The sequence below is a fragment of the Podarcis filfolensis genome (genome assembly GCF_964270895.1).
Source record: "Podarcis filfolensis genome assembly, chromosome: 6".
Classification (NCBI taxonomy): domain Eukaryota; kingdom Metazoa; phylum Chordata; class Lepidosauria; order Squamata; family Lacertidae; genus Podarcis; species Podarcis filfolensis.
Genome location: NC_139609.1, coordinates 72,092,461 through 72,112,926, shown reverse-complemented (window position 1 = coordinate 72,112,926; position 20,466 = coordinate 72,092,461). Strand labels below are relative to the sequence as shown.

Here is a 20,466-nt window from a genome sequence, read left to right as displayed (position 1 = left end):
TGTGTTGAGATATAATGGGCAGAGTTCGCCAAAGAAGCTCTGTCTGACTTCAGCTTTTGTAGTGGGTCTTTCCGCACTCTCCTACCCTGCAATTGGATTTGAGGGGAGTTGAGAGAACCCTCAGAACAGCATGCAGGAGGGAAAGAGGGGGGATAATTCCATGCACAGTCAAAATGGTTGGAAGAGCATGATATTGAATTCCACACTATATTGGAAACTGCCTGGTGATTCCTAAGCAATAAAAGGCTGATTTATATATTTTGGTGAATAGATACTTTGAGGAGACTGTTGCAGAGTCATAAAGTGATATTGGTGTGTTGTGCCACTCTGCAGGTAGAGTTACTACTTTTGCCTGAAACTAAATTGGTGACATTGAGTGATAAGTTTATCCAAAAGTTCAGGATACTTAAAGCAGTACAGTATTCAAGTTTTACTCAGAGTGGACCCATTGAAATTAATGAACCAAAGTCATGTTCATTCATTTCATTGAGTCAGTTTTGAGTAAAACTAAGTTCTGGCTAGCATATGTAATACATATTATTTTTTAAAAACCGACTCATGGTCTCATGCATTGTATTCCATTCCTCTTCTAAATTTTGGTGTTGGTATTCTTCAGCTGGTGGTGTCCTGCAACTTTTTCTGGCTGAGAGAAATTTGGTAAAGTTGGGGAAGGACACAACAGTGAACTCCTGGGAAAACTGATTCTATGTTGCCCTAACTTGTGTTGTGTGGATACAGCAGCAATGGGAGGGGGGAGGCTTTTACGAGAGCCCTTTGCTTATACAGTACTGAAGTCTGTACCCATGTTTATTTTAGCAAATTGTCGTCATGCGGGGCAACAGAGAAGGCAAGAAGGCTTGTTGTAGATTTTCAAAGGCTGGTTCATCTTGCTATGTGAACTGTTTTCTAATGTAGCTTACCAATTCTGTATTAGTTGTTACCCATATAAACATTTGTCTTTTTAAAGCCCATGAACCATTTAAATTGGCTTGCAAAATCTAAAATCACAGTGCAATAAAAAATGTAATACAGCAATAAAAATACACAAATTAAACATTTAAACACGTTAAACATTTAAACACGTTAAAAGGCAGCTGTGTTGGAGAGCACAGGTAAAAATGACCGTCACAAATAATACTGCTTTCCAATATGAAAAAACGTCTGTGGCTTTTGCTGGCTGGTAGAGGAACCCATCTGCACTTCGCAGAGCATGGTATTCCACAGTACTGGTGCAGCCAATTAATTTTCAATAAATAATTTCTGTCTTTAGCAAATGCAGTATTCATTTCTGGTAGGAAATCTTAGCCAGCTCACCCCCTCAAACTAATACAATAAAAAATAATTTCTGTTAGAAACTACTTTACATGTGGCTACCTAAACACACTGCAGATTTGAGGCATTAACGTTGAAACCAGATAGGAAAAGAGAGCTCCAAATTGTATTCCTAATTCAACTAACAGACAAGATGCAAGAGTTAATGGACTCTCCTTCTCTCTCTCTCCCCCACCCACACACTTAATTTTTGCTAGGGTGATTACCAACAAGTTTAGTGCAATATACTGTATCTCTTATGTCTGAGCAGAATTTTGTTCAAAAAGGTTCAGAATTACCTGTTCCCCTTCCCCCACAAAAAGCCGCACAACCTGTGGCAAATAAGATACAGGCATGACCAGATGAAAGCTCCATGAAGCTGGAAAGGGGTCTCTGAACATGCTGTCAGATTACCTTTAAAAACCCTGAAATAAATTATGAATATTGCTAACCTAGTCACATTAGTTACGGACTCTACAACTATGTTCTTGGTTCTACTGTACTTTGAAAGGGCTTGTTGTAACAGTAAAAGGTGCACTGGTTCACTTTACACGAGGGATGGGAAACTTGTGGCTCTCCAAATACTGCTGGACTGTGCTTCTCATCATCTCTGACCCTTGACCGTGGGACGGATGAGAGTCAACCAGTGAGAGCTACAGGTTCCTCACCTGTTTCGTGCTAAAAGATGAGAAGGTGAAAAGTGTTGTAAAGAGGGGTCTGCTTGATTCCTCGTTTAAAAACTCACTTTATCTAATAAACCCATGGATATCCTTAGGCACACCACCTATTCCATTATGTAGAAATATAAATGCTGGCTTATTTCCCAGGCCCGTTGAAAAATTTGCTTTAGAGATTATGTGAAGTGCTTTGATTTCTCTAAAGTGTGTTGTTGTTGTTTGTTGTTTGCTTGTTTGCATTGAGGCTAGGAGATGGCAGCTTGTTTGATACTGTCGACAATGTTGTAAACTTTTGCTATCACACCTTCAAATAACCCTAAAGCCTAGAAATTTACTTTAAAAGTTACCAAGGCCCTGATTCATGCATAGAAGAGGGTCTGTTTTATATGGTAGCCCAAAGGCAGAGTTGTCTAGTTGAAATATACTCAGAGTCGCAAAGTGATTTCATGCTCTTTATTCAGCTCATAGTGGTGAGGAGGAATGAATGAAAGTCCCCTCAAGGTATCTGCTTTATATACATTATTTACACAATGGGCTGCACATGATTGGCTAATTCCGGAATTCTACTGTAAGCCAATCAGGTTGTGGATTCACTTCTATCTGGAGCATGATTGGGTGGTTCCTGCCAACCAGTCATACTGCTGCATTGTTCTAGGACCAATCAGACTGCTGCCTTTTGGATCCTATTGTTCTAGGACCAATCAGACTGCTGCAGTTTAGATCCTATTCAACTCAGTACATAACACCAGTGGTAATGAATCATATCTGAAAGCCGCCGCCCCCCCATTTTTGTGGCCTTTCGGTGGATATCAGTGGGAATGACTACTATATGTTTAGCCATATCACAACCAAGCCATATAAGTGACAAGGAAAACCATTTGAGGATAATGTCTCTGCAGAGCAAATCATGATTTGCAAGGTGGAAATGGGGCTTGGTTCTCCCAGTCAAAATCATAAGCTTGCGCTGGGCTGATTTTAAAAATATATCCCTGCATGTGAAAAGCCATGTTAGGGGAAAAATTAAGATTATATCCCTTCTCCCTCTTGTGTATGTGTTAAGGAGAGAATCCATTTGTGCCGAGGAGCACTGATTTATTTATATTCTGCCTTTCACCATAAGAGCTTGGAGCAAGGCACAATAAGAATTATTACAGATCAAACGAAATGTGCAAGCAGGTAAAATAAAAGAAATGTGAAATTGCCAAGCCCACCTATAAAAAATCCAAGATGGACATAGCCATTTCGAAATTCTTAGGTAAACAGCCATGTTTTGAGTCGCCACCTGCCGCCTGATGTGGTACAGCCTAGACACAGGGTTCCCAGCACTGGCTTCTCTGCTTGTGAGAATTCAGCCTGCAGGAAGTCTGTTTATAGGGATTGGCTTGTGGATAAGTGGGTGAGGCCTCTGAGTAAACTGCAGTTCCTTGACTCAGCCATGAAAGAACTTGCAGCTGTCCTCAGTTTGCCAGTGCACCTGTTCCTCTCCTTATACTGTCTTTCACTCCTGCTCAAATACTTCATAATGTGCAAGGACATAAACTACCTGACTTTGTGCACTAGCAGTTTAACTCATTGTCTCTAATCAGAGACTCTAAGCAATCCCATTTCCCCCCATTTGCATCTCTTACAGGCAAGCCTTTGGGCTGAGATTTCACTGCTGTTGTTATGAGGCATTTACAGATGAACCTTTTTTAAAGGGGGGGGACTTATGTTTGTGCTTATATTCACTAAGCCACTGTTAGTAAAAAAGGGAGGCATTCCATGTGGCTGTGACATAGTGCTGAATAAATCTTTTAATGACGGTTCACACATTCCTGTCCCCAGAGGCAACATTTTTGAACCAAACTGCAGAAAGACTTCTTCTGGTTGTTGTCCCTCCCACTTCTGTTCTTTATGTCTTCATGGTAGCAGCTTAGCATTTATTTATTTTTTATGTTTTTGCTTCCATGGGCTGAAGCAGCATAATTGGATTCAGTGCGGTGCAAATCGCTGCAAATATGTGAGCTGAAAGGATGAAGTTTAGACAGTGTGTGGCCTTGTTTCATAAGTCCACATTTGGTCATGAAGATATTTGGTGAATTTGCCTACAAAAGCAATTTCTAAGAAGCAAAAAAGAAAAAAGAAAACCTTGCTGGAATCTTTCTCTGAAAACAGACTTGCTGTCTGGAAAGAGGACGAAGCAAAGATGGTTTTTCAAGGCACAATGATCGGGGTCTCCAACTTTGATTAGCTGCATAAAAACCTTTCTAGCTGGAGTACTGGAGGAGTGGTTTACCTAAAAATTGCGGATTGTGCGGATATTGACACCGCTGCTATGTGGCAGAAAACATTATGTGCCATTAATTTCCGTTTGTTTAAATGTGTTCTTAAACAGTGTTTGTAAATGTGCTGGTTTAACGAGGAGACTGGGAATTTTGCCTGATCCACTAGTCATGCATTTTTAATGAATGATGGGCACTTTGTCTCTGATGAGCAGCATATTAAATCAATCTGCAGTCCTATTTAAATGGGAGTGTAGGGTGTGCAACAGTAGTCTCTCTTGGGGAGGAAGGACAGCAGATCCTGCAAACTAGAATTGCTTGGGATACAAAGTTGGAGGTGTGTTTTGATTGAGTTACTAATTTTGGGCAGGGCCCCAGTATGACAGCAGCAGAGAAAATGGGACTAGGAAGCCTTTCAAAAGGCAAAACCAGCCTTGTTGCAAGAAAACTGGTTGTGATGAAAGCCAATAACATGGGGCTAACTATTACGTACTGTGTTGCTAGATTTGCAACATTTAAGAAAAAATGGAAAATAAACTTTAAAATAGCAGCACCATTTACAATAATCTTGGGGAAATTTGGATTAAAGGTTCTAGGGTGGTGATGCCAGATTACCCTTTGTTTAAAAGACTAATCCAGACTTCAAATATATCCTGAAAGGGACAGAATCCCTGTGAAACCATGCAGGGCAGGGCAAATAACCCAACTCCTAACTACTTACTTTAACGCATATGGATCACATGAATATTCCCTGAGGGGGGGGGAATATGCCAGTGTCAGATGGGTCCAAGGGCAAAAGTAGGCAGAGCAATTGATTTTGAACACTAGCTGCTTTCCATCTAAGGAAATATTATCAGAGTTTAAAGACATATTGCAGTCAGGCAAAACCCTTAAGGAAGGTGCAGCTGGAGAGAGTAACATGCAAACGTGTGCTATTCTTGGATTATGTCATGCTTAAGTTACAGGGTGGGTGGCGTGTTATTGCCCTACTGTCTTCTAGTTAGGCCACCCCACTCTCTCTGGGTGATTGACCCCACAAAATACTAGAAGTATGTAACGCCACTGACAACGCAGTCTGAAGAAAGCAACTGTATTAAGTACTCCCTACTTTCCCTCAAGGTAAAAAAAAGGGTGTGTTGTAGCCATGAGTAGGTTTGGTTGCCTGGGATAAGTGCTTCTGAAACTGCCTTGATCTTTCATACTGCAGCTCTGTTTCTTAATTTTTCCATAATGCATGCTAAATAATTCAGTGTCTTTTATCAGGAGGAATAACCTGAGAGAACTTCTGTTCTCCTGCAAGCTAGCTTTCAAGTTTGCCCTCTGATGTGCTGCAGCAATGAAGCAGTAATGGGCTTTGATTTGTGGAGTCTTGCCGTGGTCCGTGCTGTGAAGCAGGAGGAGGAATTGCTGTACCTGTGTCAGTCAAAGTGCCTTGGCCTGCCCTGTTGCCGTTTCTTCATATCAAGCCGTGCATACAAGAACAGTTACACTTATAACCCTGCTGGCACACTCTGGGCTAAGCCTGTCAGTTCCCTTTATGTCACTAGAAAGATAGCAAAAGAAGTCACTCCAGACAGTTTGATTTTGGTTGGGGGGAAAGAGGAGTGAACAAGGGACAGAAAGAGCAGACTTTCTCAGCCTGCACAGGAAAATAAACCCAACAACTTCATACTATATGAGTGGATTGCAAAACAAAACTAAAAACAAGGGACAATTTATTTCATGCTTCACATTGTAAAATTAACATACTTCCTAAACATATATGCCTACATTGGTCGAGGTAACGATTAAAATATAATTTACAGCTAAATAGATCAGGCATAGGTAACCGCACAGTTCTGGGGCCTGATCTGCCCCCCAAGCATATTATTCTCCCCCAACCTAATTTTAATAGCTGCAGAAAGAGAAAAATATTGAAGTAGACACTGTGCTGGAGAAGGTGGAGCCCACTGTCCTGAGAAGGATACATCCTGCCCCCTCGTATCTTATGAGCAGAGAGCATGTGATGACTTCCCTTCTCTGGTGGCTGCATATACCAGCTGAGGAGGGTCAGAATTGTTGGCCTGTGTGAGAAAGTGCGAGTTGATCACGCCCATCACTGGTATGCAAAAACTACCTGTTATGCAAAAGCTTTGATAATGCAGCCTATATGCCTTTAATATTATAGTTATGCCTGTTTCTTCATGACAAAGGGAGGCAACCATGTAGCTGATTTCTGCTTGGAAGTCTGTACATTGCAAAAACAGTGCTGCTGCTCCCTGAGCCACAGCATAATGCTCTACGGGAGGAGTCCACACTGGCTCCTCTCCACACCAGCGTTTATTGTCTAAAAGCTGTGCTAATGCTGGCATTGGGAAGAGCTTCAGCATGTAGTCCAGAAGTGCTTGCACTATGCTGCTGACACAGGAACGAACAGCACTCCTGCCACTCCCATGCTGCCAAGGTGACTTAACCCTATCAAACAGCATTGAACTTGACAGAAATGATGGAAAGTTACTGGGCAGAACAGTGTTTTCTTTATAATAGGGCTGGCGATCTTATGGCCCTCCAGATGTTCTTAGATTCCCATTAGCATAGTCAGGGAGGATAGCAGTTGTAGTTCCAACTACACCTGCGTGGTCAAAAGTTCCCCAGCCTTGCTCTAGAAGATTACTGTTAATAAGCACATTTATTTTTAAAGTCATAAATATTCAGAAATGCAGAACTGGATGAATTGCTAGGAAATTTAGAGGTCATTAAATGAATATACCATTCACTCAGGTGGAGTTAGCAGAAGACTCTGGGTGATGCAGGATGGAGTCTCACAGATCCTAGTGCCCATGTTTGGCCAGTCCATGGTTCTAGTAGGAAGCCCACAATAAATGCATGATTCATTATATCCTTTATTAAGGACCTTGAAAAGTCAGATTTCTCTTTCACACACAAAAGTCAGGCATTAACTCAGTTTGTATGATATAGCTATAGCTCAGTTGGTTGAGCATAGGACTCATCTCAGGGTTGTGGATTCAAGATTGGCCAAAATATTCCTGAATTGCAGGGGTTGGACTAGATGACCCACATAGTCCCTTTCAACTCTACAATCCTATGACTGTGTGAAAAGGGTCATGGTTTCAGTTTGAGATTATAAATTTTGGGCTTTAGCTTGTTTTTAATACATTTGGATCTTGTTGTTAGCCAGATTTTCCCCCGATTTGCTATAATGGAAATGTAATAAAAATCTGATTCCATTCAAAAGACTAAATAGTATGAATGTAATTGTGGTCACTTCTGTGCCTCAGAAGCACACTCCATTGTCTCTCAAAACAGACAGATGCCAACAACAACAACGTCATCTGCCAAATGGCAGACAAAGGCATAACTCTTATCTTCTTACCTGGGAGTAAGCCCCAGTGAAATCAAGGGAACTTAATATTAGACATGTATAGGATTGTGCTGTAGAAGACGTGTCTACAATGACTACTACTGCTTGTTGCATCAGCAAATACAAACATAGTACAGTAAACAAGTAGAGTGGACAAGGACCTTTATGGCACTGGATTCTACTTTAGCTGGAAACCTAGACCTGGAACATGGAAATTAATCATTTCATTCATTCTTTCCACAGCTAATAGTAGGTATAATGTACTATAGAATGCTTATTGATGCTGCGCCAATATGCTTACTAGAAACTCAAAGTGCTGGAAAATATTCCCGATTTGCTAAAAGCCTTTTGTTGCAGCCTCTGCTTACAACCCAACCATTGTACAGTAGGTGTCACTCTGGTTCTCTTAACTATGAATGGGCTGTAAAAATTGCATACCTTCAAAACAAGCTTTTATACACTGCCCGAGCATTCCACTTTGTGGCAGGTGCCATATTCACAGTGGTGCTACAAATTTTCTCCATTCTGCGTGAACAATGTGCTTGAACTTCAAAAGCACTCGTGTCTAGAAACAAGTGGAGCACAGCCTAAGTACTTAGTTTGCTGTAGGTCACAATTAGGCCTGGGCAGTATATCAATATACCGCCCAGGACTGGTGTGAGGAGCAGACCGTGATGTTGGCTTCACTCAGCGGTATATCACTGATGAAACGGCCACACTCCTGTGTCCCTCAGCTAGCAGCATAACTTCGTCCAGGGGTTGCTGCTAGCAGAGGGACTCTGAAGTGCAGCTGTTTCACCAGCGATATACTGCTGAGTGAAACTGACATTGCGGTCTGCCCGCATACAGCACAGAGGGAGAAACAAGCTGCATTGGCGAGGTGCCTGTACAGCTTGTTCCTCCCTCCACATCTTTAAACTGCTCGGCCGAGGGGCACCCGGTTGCCACTCCCTTCAGCCAAGCATTTAATGGTGCCCCCTGTCCAGTGCTGGCTTGTCCGAGTTGGCAGCGGGGTGGGGGCTCTGTGAAACTGGCGACCCCCGATACCTCAGCAGCATTGGATCGCTGGGGCGGGGGAAGGCTTCTTCTACGCCCCAGCTGCACAAAGCCCAGTGCCGCTGTGGTGTTGGATCGCTCAGATGCAGAGTGGAAGCCTCCCCCCCCCCTATCCGAGTGATCTGATGTTGCAGATGGGATTGGGGGAGGGAGGGAGCCCTCCTGCCCCCCAGCTGAGCAGTGGCCTAGGCCAGCTGCATTGGCCCTCCTGCAAGACATTGAGGTGAAAGGGTTCCAGGTCTGGCGTTGAGAGCTGTGGCAATTTCACCCTGCCTCTAGCTGGCTAGGGCCAATGGATTTTGTTTCCACATCGTGGTATATCACCAAACCGCAATCTCTAGCTGGTGATACATCATGATGTTGAAAATCTAACATCGCCCAGCCCTAGTTACAATATGCTCTGACTGAGATAATGAAGTAGGTTTCAGGTTTGTTTGTGTAGAAGACACCTGTCCAATTTGCCCTAAAATGTGACACATTTAAAAAGGGCTGCACTTGAAACCTTGTCTCTTATTTTCCCACCTGTTCTTTCTCGATATAATGACTTTTCGGGGTCTCATTATTTATAACAATACAAAATACAGTGGTCAAGCAATGGTGTTGGGAGGGGGTATGGGGGGGCTGGGCCCTGGATCTTTTGCAGTACACCCTAGATCTGGTGTCCATCCATCCCCGTGTCTCCCCTTTATTTCATATTTGAATTTACTTACAAGGCAGCTTTCCCTCTGAGTCAGCCTACTTTGCACTATACATTTGCATTAGCAAACTTGTATGTAAATATGTGTCATGGTTCTGCTTCAAGTCCTTTTAAGGCTGTAGGAGCATCCCTGTAGTCAAAATTTAACACCCTGTTTTGATTTATTACTAGCTTGTTTAAAATCCTTATGAAACAAGTGCTTTTTAAAGATTCTAGGTTTCCATAAGGTGCCCTAATGACAGCAGTGAACAAGAATGTAGCAGCTGTGCTTCTGCTTGTCAACCTATTCTCTCAAATACTTTCAAAATTGAGGCTTGCAAATGCCTTACTACTTACTTTTGGAATTAAAAATACCAGCTTGTTTGGACTGCATAGCAGCACTACAAAGGATTAACCATGGCCTACTTGGCCTATTCAATTCATTGGTGAATCTGTATGGTTTATGTTGGACTTGGACCAAGACATCTGAGAACACTGTCCTCTCTTGGGTGGCTTTGAGTAACTGACTGTTATTTGAAAGGACAAGTGACATCAGGCAGGGCTTCTTTAGTGGTGGCCCTTCACCTCTGAAATTCCCTCCCAAATGGCATTTGATATTCAGCCACTGCAAAAAATAAATAAGTAAAAGGAGTTGAACTTGTCCAGGCATTCAGATGTTGAAGTAGTATTTGTGGTGAGGTTCTACAGTTTTATCACAGATGTTTATTGTTTTTATTTGAGTATTTTCTTTTGATTATGGTATTTTATTATTGCTGTAAGCTGCCTATGCTCCATTTTAGAGAAAGGGTACAATATAAATCTATCAAATAAATAACGCCTTCCTTGCAGATGATGATAAAATGGAATAAGCTCCCATAAACTACCCTGAGTACCTTGAAGGAAAGGCAGGGTACACATGTAATAAAGCAAACTTAAAATACTAAAAGTGTCAAAATTCAAATAGGGGTGAGGTTCCGGATATTGTCAGTGGTGAAGGAATAGTAACTATGTTCTCAAAAGTCTTTTTGTCACTTTATCTTATGACAGGAGTGGGTTGACATGCACTATCCACTTAAAACTAAAACTCTTGCACCACCAGTTGCATGACAAACTTAGGTTACAGTCCAAACTCCTGATCTGCTGCACTGGGAGGTGGGTGCTGGATGGTGTGGAGACCAGAAAAGCTGGTGTCAGTCTCCTGGCCTGGAGCACTCTGTTCTGCCTACTGAAAGTGCAGATCACTTGGAAAGCTCTAAAATAGGGTGTTGTGGCAGCAGGGAAGGACTGAACAGACTACAATCCACTGGAGCCATTCCAACTGGCATAATCTGATGGCATCAGGCGTTATCACTCTGCCTGTCTTTTCACCTTCTGCCCCAGCAGGTGTAAGCAATGAACAAGGCTGCAGTTGCAGTGTTGATTGCTGCTTCATCACACCCTGCCTTTGCCCAGATGGGGTTTGAATTGCTTTGCCAGAAAGCAATAGGACTTAGTTGGAATCGCTTCCTTGTTGCAGCATAATTAATCTGTGCTAAATTATCCTGTGTATGCTTTCTTGCTTGGTCTTGGTCTCCAGTGCAGCACACAAAGCTTTCTGAGATAGAACTAACATGGTGAGAAGTGGGTGAGACTACAGTCCATTCTCCCTGATATGCTAGCTTGTGTTGGTGGATTTGTGTTTTGTGCATGAGAGTGTTCAAAAGCCTGTGGTGGCATTCTAATTTAACATCTCATTCTGCATGTGTAGATTAGGTTTTAAACATGTAAGTCATAGTATTATTATTATTTAATTTATATCCCACCCTTCCTCCCAAAGAAGTCCAGGGTAGCAAACAATGAGCATTAAAGCAGTAAATGCATCTTAAATGAAGGATCAACCAAGGTCCACCTGGCTCAGGATTTTTGGGAAATCCCAGTAACCACTAGGAGGAGGTCTGCCAAAAATGGGCTACTGCAGCAGGGCCTACCCCCTAACCCAGGAGAGTATAAGGTGGGATCAACACCCCCCTCCCCTTGCCAACTTGAGGCCAGTCAGCTCAAAACAAGGTCAAGACCACCAAGGACTTTTTGAGCATATACATTTCGGCCCATGAATTCATTTTCAGAAGCAAAACGCCATTCCTGGCCCCCCCTCCAGTTTTTTTCATTCTGGCAGCCTATTTGGAGGGCAAAAACAGTAAAAATAAAAAAATGGAAGTCAGAAATCCTTGGTGATCTTAACTGCAGATTGTCCAATAGATGCTGATCCCCACCTTCTTTCTCACCAGCAGTGAAGCAGATTCTGCTGGGACAGAATCCTTAAATTTCCATACTAGCCTTCCTCTGAGGATCACAGGGCGGTAGACAATATAATTAAACGAAAATGCAAACCGTAGCAACAAACAAAAACAGTAACCGCCCTCCCCTACACAATTTTAAAGGCCATAGATTGGGTAATTAAAGGCCTGAATGGCAGCGTTCCCACCACACTCCGGAGGCGGCCGCGGGGGGGGGGGGCCTCCGTGGAGTCCCTGAGCGCTTCCCCACCCACTCGTGGGTCGGAAGCGTGAAGCTGCTCTCCGGCTGGGCCCCAACCGCGAGGCGCCTCGAACCCGCGTCTCGCCATCACAGGCCTCGCCCCGGATCCCGGCCGCCCCGGACTCGGAGGGGCTGAGGGGCGGCTTTACAGCAAGGCCGCGAAGCAGCGGCGGCGAGGTAGGCGTTTGTGTCCCGCGGAGAAACGGGGCTTCCCGCCTTGCCAGCGCAGGGCTCGCGGCCGGTGCCGCTTCCAGCCAGGCTAGGCCAGGCGAGGAAGAAGCCTCTCCTCCCCGGCGTAGTAGCGCCTCGGCGCCGGCTGAGGGAGGCAGGGCCCGGGCGGGGCGCGTCGGGGAAGCGAGCGTGGAGGCCGGCGGAGGTGAATGGGGGGAGGAAGGGCGCTTTTGAGCAGCGCCTCCCTCCGTCCCTCCTTGGGGTGAGGCGGCGCGTCTGACTCAACAGAGGAGGGCGAAGGAAAGTTTCTCCCCAGTCTCTGGCGGTGCGGTGCCTGCCCTGCCTCTCTTGGCCACCCGTGGTCCGGCGGGCAGCCAGGCAAGGCCACCCTGCCCTCCTCTCCTCTCTCTCTCTCCATGGAAACTTCTCAGCCGGGAAGCGCCACTCTGGGCCTCAATCCCACGAGGGTAAGAAGAAGCACGCGGGTTGTGAGAGGAATTTGGGAGTGGGGCCTTTTAAATTCCGCCACCCGGTAGTTGGAAGTTGCCGCTGTTGTTGCATCTGGACTGTTTTGGGCTGCCTTTGTGGAAGGGGAAATGAGGTCGTTTGGGTATGTTGGGGTTTGTTTTCTCTCTCTCATCTCTCTTACTTTTGATTTTTAATTAGGTTTAATTTTGGTGATCGGCTCCCAAGGGATGTGTATTGATGGGAGCGTATATAATTATAATTAATAAAAACAAACTTCCGGGGTAAACCACAGGAGAGTAAAGGCATTTCTTGGTCGCTGCTGCTGTTACTAGGATACCTTTAAACTGTAACCACAGCCCCTATAAGATTGGGGGGGGGGGAGATCTTATTTTACAATATAGGACTGCCTTTTTAAAAAAGTGAAAATATTTCAGAATTGCCAGTTTTGACATGTCATTTTAAGCCTTAAATGATTGCATGTAGAATTCTGTTTTCATTCTTCAGAAACCTGTAAAGTCACTTTCCTAGTTTGCCATTTTCAGGCTTTTAATGTTTTGGAGAGGGTGTGTTTTAATGGTGTCTCTGTGTTGCAATGTAATTACCGGTGAGCTAACCGTGTGTTCTTAATAAGTGTGGTAGCTTAGGAGGAGTGAAAGGAGCTTGACTCCCAAGGGTTGTGACTATGTCAAAAACTGAAAGCAAAAAAGTGAAAGCAATCATCTGCTTCATCTCTAGAGTATTAGTAGTGCGTGTGCTGGCTGGGGTTGATGGGAATTGTAGTCTAAAACATCTGAAGGATACTAGGTTAGCAAAAACTGGGCTAAAATCACACTCCATCCCTCTAGCATACTCCTTCATCATTTCCAGTCTTATGATACTGAGACAATTTAAAGGGAAAGTTGACTCATGCTACTGGATAGTGATTACCTGCCAAACATATGTTGCATGTACATTATGAGTCAAACTTCAACCTACGGTAGCTCTATATTATTTCAAGAAGATTTTTGTGTTCTTTGATCCTGTGTCCCCATCTTTAAACTAGCTGCTTCAAGCGGTCTTGGCAACTTGGTATTTAGGTAACTGTCAGTATTCTAGCAGCTTCTGAGCTGTATCCCGTCTAAGTTTGCCTTTTACATGAGCTCCCCCCCTTGCAGTTTGTAAATACAGAATTTACTTACATATATAGCTTTTATTTTGTATAGGTGGCAGTGGAAGGTGGCATTGCCAGGCATTTCAGTTGCATATAACTATGCAACAGTATTTTACTCATTCCAACACTTTGTGTTTGCTCCTGTGTTCAGTGGGGTGCACTTTCAATTAAGTGTACTTCAGATTGCAGCCCTGTCTTACCTCCTTTGGTATACATGGCACTTGACAGCAAGTCAGAGGACAGGTCCCTGCCCCTGGAACTAAGTCTAACATTTGACATGGGGAAGCAAAAGCAGGGGGGAGCAAGGAAGAATACGTGGCTATTTCAGTTATATTTGCTTAGGTTCCGTTACAGGACGCATTACAGAATAGGATGTTATGTGCTTCTGGAATTCATCATGTAGAGCATGGGGATAAAACTCCTTTGAACTCAGTTCATCATGGGTGTTTACTGACCACAGTGCTGTCAGTTGTTAATATACTTTGTATTTAATGCCTACTGAATTTCATGTTATCTCAAATGTGGTTCAAACTGTCTTGTTCTTTATACTGAAGTCATGATTTCTAGTGAAATAACTGCATGCAGTAGTGTCTCATTATTCATTAGCACAAGCTTTGAGGTGTATTTTTGAGTCCAAAGACAGAACTGGGCTAGTCCTTTATGACGGCTGAGTTTGCTTTTAAGTAATTTTTGTCAATCTCAGGTATGGAGGCTGCTTTCTTCTGCAGTTTCTATTTCTAGCTACACTCCCTTTGATTGAGTGTCTGTGAACAGATCATTAAATAAGGTAAGTGTTTCTGTATTCCTTCAGTTCTTTCTTCCTTCTCATCATTGGATAGGACAAAAAAGTCATAGGCTCATAAAAGGAGCATTAACACTGTACCTTTTGCATTAATTCACTCCAGCTTTTCTTCTGTTACTTTTATACACTGCCTTAACTGCTCCCTCTTGCACTGTGAAACTTCTGTACTACAGGATGTTGTCTCCAAAGTTTAGGTTGTGATAAGTCAAAATAAATTTCCTTTGTAGACCAACACTATTCCTAATGGGATTTCTCATATCCATAACACTTTCCTGCAGATACTTTCAGGTATGTTTGATGCTGTTGAAATAAGTCTGCCTTGTAGTCCAGAGCTCTTGAGAACTGAACAAGTGAGAGCCTACAATTATGTGAGCTAAACTTCCAGACAATCTGAAATTAGCAGTGTATGAACTTGAATTTTAGCTGCAAAGCATGTCCTTTATAGCCAATACATGAAATGGGTTTTTTTCCTTGCCCAACCCTGTGCAGCGCCACTTAATTTTGCAACTGCAAAGTTGCTACTCCACCCTGAGGTCTTAACATCCTAATTACTTGTTGTGAGGTATAGCTTTTGGCTAGAGCTACTAAAACTAAACAGGAGCATAGTCCTGTTTCTGTCTTTTCTCTACTGGATCTTGGGTTCTTGAGGGTGAACTCTCTCATTCAGTACACACTCTTATTATAAAATAAGATTTGCATGGTGTTTCTCAGCTTTAGAAGGCTTTAGCATTTTATCAGAAGCCTTCGTCGGTGACACTTTTGAGGTGCTGCAGTACTATTGAAGTCTGTTGTGTTGTTGCTTTTAAGGACATTACCATCCCCAAAAACGCTTTGCTCACCTGCATGTGTCCATGGAACACAGAGTAGTTTAAGCAATCTCATCTACTAAAGACAGAGCAATACAGAGTTTGTGGATTTGAGGAGAGTCAGTGTGGTGTAAGTTATGATAGTGCAGCCCATTGGTTCAGTCTACCTCTTTATTCTGCCTTCCCCAAAACTATTTCAGTAGTATATCTTGGGGATCGTATTCTTGTTGGGTATTTTATTATGGGTTGATTTTTGTTGTGGTTCCCCAGATTCTTAAGCTTAAGAGCTGCATATCAGAATCCGGATTTAGGGGCCTAGGCCTGGCTCATCATCAGCTCACCTGAGCAGCACATTCGTCTTCTCCCACTCAGCCCTTCTCCAATCCTGTGGAGCATCCTACTGTTCTACTGCTGTGGCTTTTTCTCTGGCTTGTAGGTCCCAGCCTGTAGCTGTAAAGAGGACACTGTGGCAGGCAACTCTTGTGCACAAGAAAATACTACTTTAATTTTTATTCTCATGCTTTGAAATGCTTGGACCTGCTATTTGCTCACTTGGCATAGAACAGTACTGATTAATATATTGGCATTGTTCCCTTCCCTCCTCACCCCCCAAACTCCAAGGAAACGAATTTAGGAAGTATGTAGTTTTTAATTTTAAAAAATTCTTTGAAATCAGAATTCAGAGAAAAGGAGGTTGTTTCTTGCTCTCCTGGCCAGGGGATTTTCCCCCACAAAGACTATAGAGATTTCCATGTATTCTGTGTATTTATTTGTGTGTGTGTGTGTGTGTGTACACAGAGAGAGAGAGCTTACAGGAACTAGTAATATATTTTAAAGCTTTTACCATTTCCATTATGGAACACTGTTTTTGTTTTGCTTTTTAAGATACAGTTGGGCAGATCTAAATATAGCAGGCATTCCTGAAACCCATTAGATTGAGCTCATTAAGTTATTTGTACGTTCTATAATTTGCTTTCCTATTTTTGTCAGTTACAAAGTCTTTGTGTGCCCATAAAGCCTGTTCTACTGCTCTCTAAATGGCCACCTCCTGTTTGACTGATTCATTTCTGTCGGAAACAGTTGCTACAGAAACAGTTAGTGATGTCATGTCACAAACTTGTGGTATCATTGAATGTGTAGAACAGGAGGTGTCTGGTTCTGCATCTAAGCTTTTTCTCATTTTAGACTGGTTTTGCAAAATTGCAGAAATGGTTCAGTGGGTTCAATGGAATTAAGTATGGTATCTAGCCAAGTTGCAGTTCTCTTCCCAAACTCTGGAATTTGTGCTGGGTGGAGGCACTTATACACTTTTGGGCTGGGTGGAGGCCTTACACACTTTGGCAAATATTAGATGTCCTCTATTTTTGTGGCTATGCTTACTGAAGGTGGCAGAAGCTCAAAAACCTTCAGCTGCTGTTTATTGACTGAAGCTCTGTTAACAAACATTTGTTTGTGCACTGTCTTAAATTTCTGTTAGGCTGAGTTCCAGTGGCAGCATTTGATACATGATTGACTTTGGCCTCTGTACAGACTAGTAGCAGACTTGCTGAGCTCTTCCAAGTTTTCATTTTCACTTGTTGAAGAGCGTAGGACACGGTAGAAGCACTTCCGATTCGCTTCCTTTCAACAGTCCTTGTATAAGTATCTCAGAGTCTGCAGCCGTCATGTTTACTCACATGATGAATTGGACTCTCTGCCAAGACCTGTGTAATGTGATGAGGTCACAGACGCTAATGTGATTTGACTTGCTGCATGTCGTAAAGGATGAGCTAGTGTGGTTGTAAAAACTGGCTTATGCATTTTTTCAGTCTTGGGTAACGAAGCTAGAAAAGTGAGTTATAGGGAATAATTGGCCTATTAATACCCTTTTATTAGAGAGCTAGAAGGAATTTAAATAAACTGCATCCGTGTTTGTCTTAGGGGTCTGTGACACTGGTGCAGTGCATCAAATCTATACACTCTACATGTACCAGATTCTTCAGCCTATGCTGGTTTTCTTCTTATCCATATAGGTCACAGAAGGGTTGGAAGATGTCATGGGTTGTATAACATCCATAGCTGGCTTCCCTGGGTCCCTGCAGGAGTGTCTTGGGAGTTAAAGTCCCTGATCTGACCAGGTGTCTTCCTGTACTTCTGGATGTGTGTGGGGGAATCTGATGAAGAGCCCAAGAAGCTGACATCAGGACATTCCCCATTTTCTGATCTTGCATCCATTAATCTATTTGCATACCACATATCATAAAAACATCTCATGGCAGCTTACAATAAAATCCATTAAAATACAATAACAGCAAAATAAACTTAACAGCTTTGGTAGGAAGTTCATTTATAACATAAAAGTTATGACAAATGACTACTGTCAATAGCCAGCAAAACCTTCAGTAAAGACATATAGTTTCAGCATGCACTGTCAATGCACAGAAAAAGCCCTCTTCCTGGTTGCTGCAAGATGAGCTTCCACATAACCATGAAGACCTCAGCAGATGGCCCTAATGACCAGGAAGGTCTGTACAGGAGAAGGCGTTCCTTTGGATTTGTAGTCCCAAATTATTTAGGGTTTTGTAGGTTGATACCAAACCTGGCCCATTAGCAAATTGGAAGCCAGTGTAGCTCTTTTAATGGTATTGTATATTCCACTTGACAACCTAGTAGCTACATTCTGTACTAACAGCAGCTCCTGGACTAAGCTTAAGGGCAGCCTCACATAAAATGCATTATAGTAATCAAGTCTTGAGGTTGTGTATGCATAGTTCACTAAGCTGGTAAAAGATGCTTTTATCCACTACAGCCACTTGGGCTTTCCAAGTCAAAAATGGTTCCAGGAGCACCCCCAGACTACATACCTACTCCTTCAGAACCCTTGCCAGTATTCAACGTCAGCTTATTGACCCTTATCTAGCCTATTGCTGTGCCCAAACACCAATCCACATCCAGACACCGATCCAGAACTTGTATGGCCATGCCTGATTCAGATGGAGAAATCAAGCTGAGTATTATCACTATAATGATGTTGTTGTGCTTCAGATCCTCTAATGACAGCTTCTAGCAGTTTCATATGGATGCTAAACATCACTGAATATGATATGGCACTCTGTTTTACTCCATAACCGACCTGTCAAGGTACAATCATCTAGTGCTACTCTGATACCAACCCTACAAGTAGGAGCAGAACCACTGTAACACAGTGTTTCCTACTTCCAACCCACTGAGCAAGTCCAGCATGATACAGTGACTACGTTATCAAAAGCTACTGAGAGCTCAAGCAAAATGCCAGGGTTGCACCACCATGTCCCTGTCAGGGTAACCAATGCTGATTAACTTCCAAAACACTTCCAAGTACTTGGGTTGGGTTGCCACTGCCCTCTCAGTCACTATCTCCCAAAAGGGTGTATCGGCAACCAGACAGTAGCTGTCAAATACCCTGGGTCCAGGGTGTTACTTTACCTCCTCCTTAAGAATAACAGGTATTGTGCCTTAGCAAAGTGATGCATACATCACACCACTCTGTTTCCCCCCTCTCAGCTAGTTTGAACTCGAATTTGCCACATTTTGGCTGGGAACCAACTTCAAAAACAATCTAGCATAGTTGGGGCGCATGCATATATAGGAGCTTAGAGCAATTTTACTTTGATGCTGTCATCACTTTACATTCCTGTTATTCCAGTCTAACATGGAAAACTCCACATTCCAAATTGTGTGACGTGGTCATATGTTCAAAAGATTATTAAATAATATTGGTTCATATCATTTTCAATAAGATGAAAAAGCGTTGCAAAGACCAAACTACACAAGGCAGTGGGAGATCCACGATCAGACTTCCTCTGTGCTTCCCTCCACAAACACATTTATTGTATTTTCTAAACACAAATTATAAATAGAAAAAAAGGAGTTACAATAACAAACAGTATCCACATACTAGGAAAATTAAGAGATAGTATAGTTGCCATTTATCAACAACTTCTCCTGTGATTTGAGTTAAAATGCAGCCATGGGGATGCCCCCATCCCCATTGGATTGAGGCTGTAGTACTGGCAAGGTGCCCGCTCCCATGCTAGTATTTGCCTGGGGTGGGGCGAGGAACATGTGCCTTTGCTTCCAGAGGGAGAGCAAGTTAGATAAGGAAAATGGCACAGGAGAGAAGGGTTTTTAAAAAGCCTGCACCATGTGGTCTTGATCTAATCTGGGGTTCCCAACCTCTTAGCACTTCTCACATACAAGGATCAGAGGTGAGTCAGGAAGCAAGCCCCAAACAAAAGGAAATCGCTTTTGATGGGCTTCCCTAATAATAACATGAAGAAACTCCTGCTTATTCTTTTTATTTTTAAAAGAATGCTGTTTCTAAAAACCATCCAGAGTGGGAACTGATTAAAAAGCCCTTTACATGAATCATGCCAACCTCTGCCTTCCCACACTATGAAAGAATCCATAGTTCAAGACTCTTCAATTCTAACGTGTATTCCCTTGGATGAGATTGTATTTTTAATTTGTTTGCATTCTCAAAATGAACAAATGCTACGTAAAAATAGCGGACAAATGGGTTTCATTTTCATTCTCAAGGACCTTGCAATGCTATTTCTCTGGCAAAGCTCTTTGATGTGTTTCTCTTGCATGAAGAACTCTCATAAGTATTACTTCCAGTTGAATATATTTTGAAAATCTGCTGGATGTCATTCAGTGTGATAGTAGGATTAGTTGCATCGCAAGTAAGTGTACAGTTTTTTCCTATTGCTTGATGCTTAAAAGGTAAGACATACCTCTTTCTGCAATTTCAGACTCTAAATCCATTGGGCACTTGACTGGCGCTTAGTCGTAAGCACTGTCCATTAGAAATAATACTATCATTTTCAGGCTAGGCATAGACTATCTCTACACTTTTTCTATATTTGGAAACTTTGGGTTGTATCCAGTGTAGTTCCAAATAACTTGTTTCCATTAGTTTTACGCTTCTGTAATGGACATTGTGTGTCCACCAGCATTTGCTGTGGTCAGTATGTAAAATGTAGAGGGGAGACATGCACCTCTAAACATGCAGTGGGCATACACTAGGTTGTTGGAGAAAGGGAACAATGATTGTACTGAAGGCTGGACAGAAACCCACTGAATGCACCAAGCAGCAATATTAATTTTTCAATATTTGCTCTAAAAGCAGAAGACTACTAAGCACTTTTGGAGTTCTTCTTATTGATTACATCTACAATCTAATGCATTAT

General features: G+C 42.7%; 1 protein-coding gene across 17 annotated transcripts in view; it reads left to right on the top strand.

The window, feature by feature from the left end:
- DLGAP4 (DLG associated protein 4) overlaps positions 1-20,466 on the top strand; it is a 334,263-nt gene that overhangs the window by 285,197 nt on the left and 28,600 nt on the right. For 2 of the 17 annotated variants that reach the window (XM_083618470.1, XM_083618461.1), the window contains exon 1: positions 12,124-12,497. The exons of 11 other annotated variants lie outside the window; for them this stretch is intronic. In XM_083618470.1, the coding sequence (XP_083474596.1) occupies positions 12,447-12,497 (51 nt within the window). In that variant the 5' untranslated portion in view covers positions 12,124-12,446. Of the gene's footprint in view, positions 1-11,830; positions 12,498-20,466 lie in introns of those variants that run through there. 4 more of the 17 variants (XM_083618474.1, XM_083618459.1, XM_083618466.1 and 1 more) reach the window with 4 other exon arrangements.